Source organism: Eurypyga helias, unplaced genomic scaffold (assembly GCF_000690775.1).
Source record: "Eurypyga helias isolate BGI_N326 unplaced genomic scaffold, ASM69077v1 scaffold31779, whole genome shotgun sequence".
NCBI classification, from domain to species: domain Eukaryota; kingdom Metazoa; phylum Chordata; class Aves; order Eurypygiformes; family Eurypygidae; genus Eurypyga; species Eurypyga helias.
The window spans coordinates 10,216-12,710 of record NW_010271930.1 but is presented as its reverse complement, the minus strand read 5'-3'; the positions used below and the strand labels follow the sequence as shown (position 1 = coordinate 12,710).

Below are 2,495 nucleotides of genomic sequence, written 5' to 3'. Positions count from 1 at the left end.
GCAGCTGTGGAGGATGAAAGCACAGTGAGCCATACTGGGGAGCTGCTCCCTCCAAGTCTGGATGGTAAGGCACTGACTCTGTGTGGCAGCTGGGCATGCCTGGGGTGTTTCACTTGGTACCTGGGGGCTTGGGGAGAAGCCCATGCCACTTCACCCCAAAACATGAATTGTTTTTTCATGCCTGTCCTGTCATCCACTTCCATCAGCACCTTCCCAGCTGCAGCTTTCTCCTTGCTCCCTCTCCGCCTTTCAGACCCTTCCACAGTTGCTCAGACACTCATGCTCTGCGCAGGGGCTGAGCCTGGTTGAGGGGAGAGCCACGTGGTGGGTCAGGGCTAGGAATGCGGACACAAGGGCACCTCTTTGGGAAGTCTCTGAGACAGGATATTGATGGTGTAACAAGTGAGCTGACCTGCAGTCGCTGTTCCCCAGCCCAGGGCAAATGCAGAGTCACTGGCTAAAACTAACCCTCTTAACTCAGGCCCAGGAGTGTATGCTGCAGGCCGAGGCCCTGCTCACAGCAGCTGTCAGAGCTTGATGGGGGGACATGACTCATTAACCTGTGGTAATGCGGTTGTGTCTGAGCACATGGTCTTCTTGGGAGCAGTGTGGCTCTGCGAGGAAAGAGGGCTGTGTGTCCCAGAGGTCTTATCAGGAGCAGGAGTGAGGAGAGCTGTCCACACTGGTGTTTCTTAGCACTTGTCTCATGGTCAAGATGAGAGACCTCAGCCGAAGTCCTTGATGCTCCGAATGTGCTTATCTCCCTCCTCTGTGGGTCCTGGTGTTGGCTTTTCCCAGACACAGGGCATACTTGTGCTGAAGCCGATCTGCCGCACTGTGCCATTAGCTGACCCATCGCTGGTTACGAAAGCCTGACAAAAAGGAAGGAAGGAAAGGGTGTGAAGTACAGACAGTTCCTCAAAGCCTTCTCTGCACTGCACACAACAGGCAAAATTGGGTCCTGCAGGCCACAGGGGAGCAGGACTTACACTCTCCTTAAGGCGGGGTGCTGAGGCTGGCTGTGCTGGGGCATGAAACAGCACCCAAAAATTTCCCCAGATGCTCTAACACAGACATCTCTACCATTAGCTCCTGGACATGGCTTGGGATTGAACACTGTCCAGAAACCGTTCTACAGAAGTTTACATCTAGCTCCCCAGTCCTGGAAATGGAGAGGGTTTAACAGGCGCTGCCTTCAGTCCTGGGCCCATTGAATTTGCTAACGTGTATTTCACTGTATTTGCTGCCCCCTACCCTGTTCTCCCTCCTGTCTGTTCTCACTTTCACACTTGTCCCCAGGACTTTCTGGGGTTACGATTTAGCGAGCAATAACACAGAAGCCAGAAGCAAACTGACCACTCTCCCTCTTGTGCACTGGGAGTCCTTCTGCTGAAGGCACTTGGCTAGAGATGCTCCACATGCATCCCAGCTTCTTCTGTCCACCTGCAGCAGGAGTGAACATAGTTGCTGGAAACAAAGGGTTTTCTCCTTGAAAGATGTCCTGCTATAACCTCTTCCTTACTGCAGGAGATTTCCTCTCCTCCACTTCTGGTGCCTCTGTGAAGCTCCAGCCTAGCCGCTGTTCAAGCCAGCTGGGCCACGCTCCGGACCAGGTCTCTTCCTCCCTGAGCTCACCTCCGAACACCGTCAGTGCCACCCCACCCTTCGCTGTCGAGCCCCGCAGCGGCACCGTCCCTGCTGGCCAGGAACAGCTCTTCCAGATGAAGTTCTCTCCGGTGTACGTGGGGGATTTTGAGAGCCGTATGCTCTGCAGGTAGGGAACGTCCCGGCACTTTTCAACTCTTGCTGCCGATGGACAGTGGTGATACGGCTGCTGGCTGGGGTGGGTGGGAGCGCGGACCAGGAGACAGCCAGCCCCAGAGAGGCAGCAGAAACAACCAAGATGCAGGAGTGGAGAAAGGGATCATCCAGCCTTGGTAAAAGCAGGTACAGACGCACTGAGAAAAGGCATTGCATGAAACATTAAGCTCTGGGAAGGTTGCAGAATCTGGAATGAGAGATCCAGAAAGGCTGTCGAGGGGGCAGCGAGTCTCTAGCTATACTGTCTTACCAGACAAGCATGGCATCCTTATCTACATAGAAACCCTTGTGCTGTGATGGGTTTCTAGACACCTAACTGTTCACGTTTCTGCCATTTCACCTCCGTGGTGGGGGGTGCAGTTCTGTTTGATTTGCTGATCAGTGCTTGCACAGAGATAGGATGAATCACTGAGCCGTACAAGGAGATAGACAAGCAGTTGCCTGGCTGGAAAGATTAGTCTGGCTAACACCTGTCCCTTTCTTCCTAGTATTCCTAACCTGAAGCCAAATCAGAAGGGCCCAGAGGTGGTTGTGAAGGGGAGAAGCCTGATGCCAAACTGCCACTTTGAACTGGAAGACTCTGACTACCTCACCGCAAAAAGGCGCAACCCACAGTTGCAGGGACCAAGGGGGGCAACGTTCGATCTCAGCACAAGGGTGATAGAGTTTGCGGC

The 2,495-nt window shown here is 53.8% G+C and overlaps 1 protein-coding gene across 1 annotated transcript in view; it reads left to right on the top strand.

The window, feature by feature from the left end:
* Nucleotides 1-1,496: 1,496 nt before the first annotated feature.
* Nucleotides 1,497-2,495, top strand: part of LOC104515116 (hydrocephalus-inducing protein-like) — a gene marked incomplete at its 3' end in the record, with an annotated part of 10,838 nt that continues 9,839 nt past the window's right edge. The window contains exons 1-2 of the mRNA XM_010158973.1: nt 1,497-1,774; nt 2,310-2,478. Of these exons, the coding sequence (XP_010157275.1) occupies nt 1,497-1,774; nt 2,310-2,478 (447 nt within the window). The remainder of the gene's footprint in view (nt 1,775-2,309; nt 2,479-2,495) is intronic.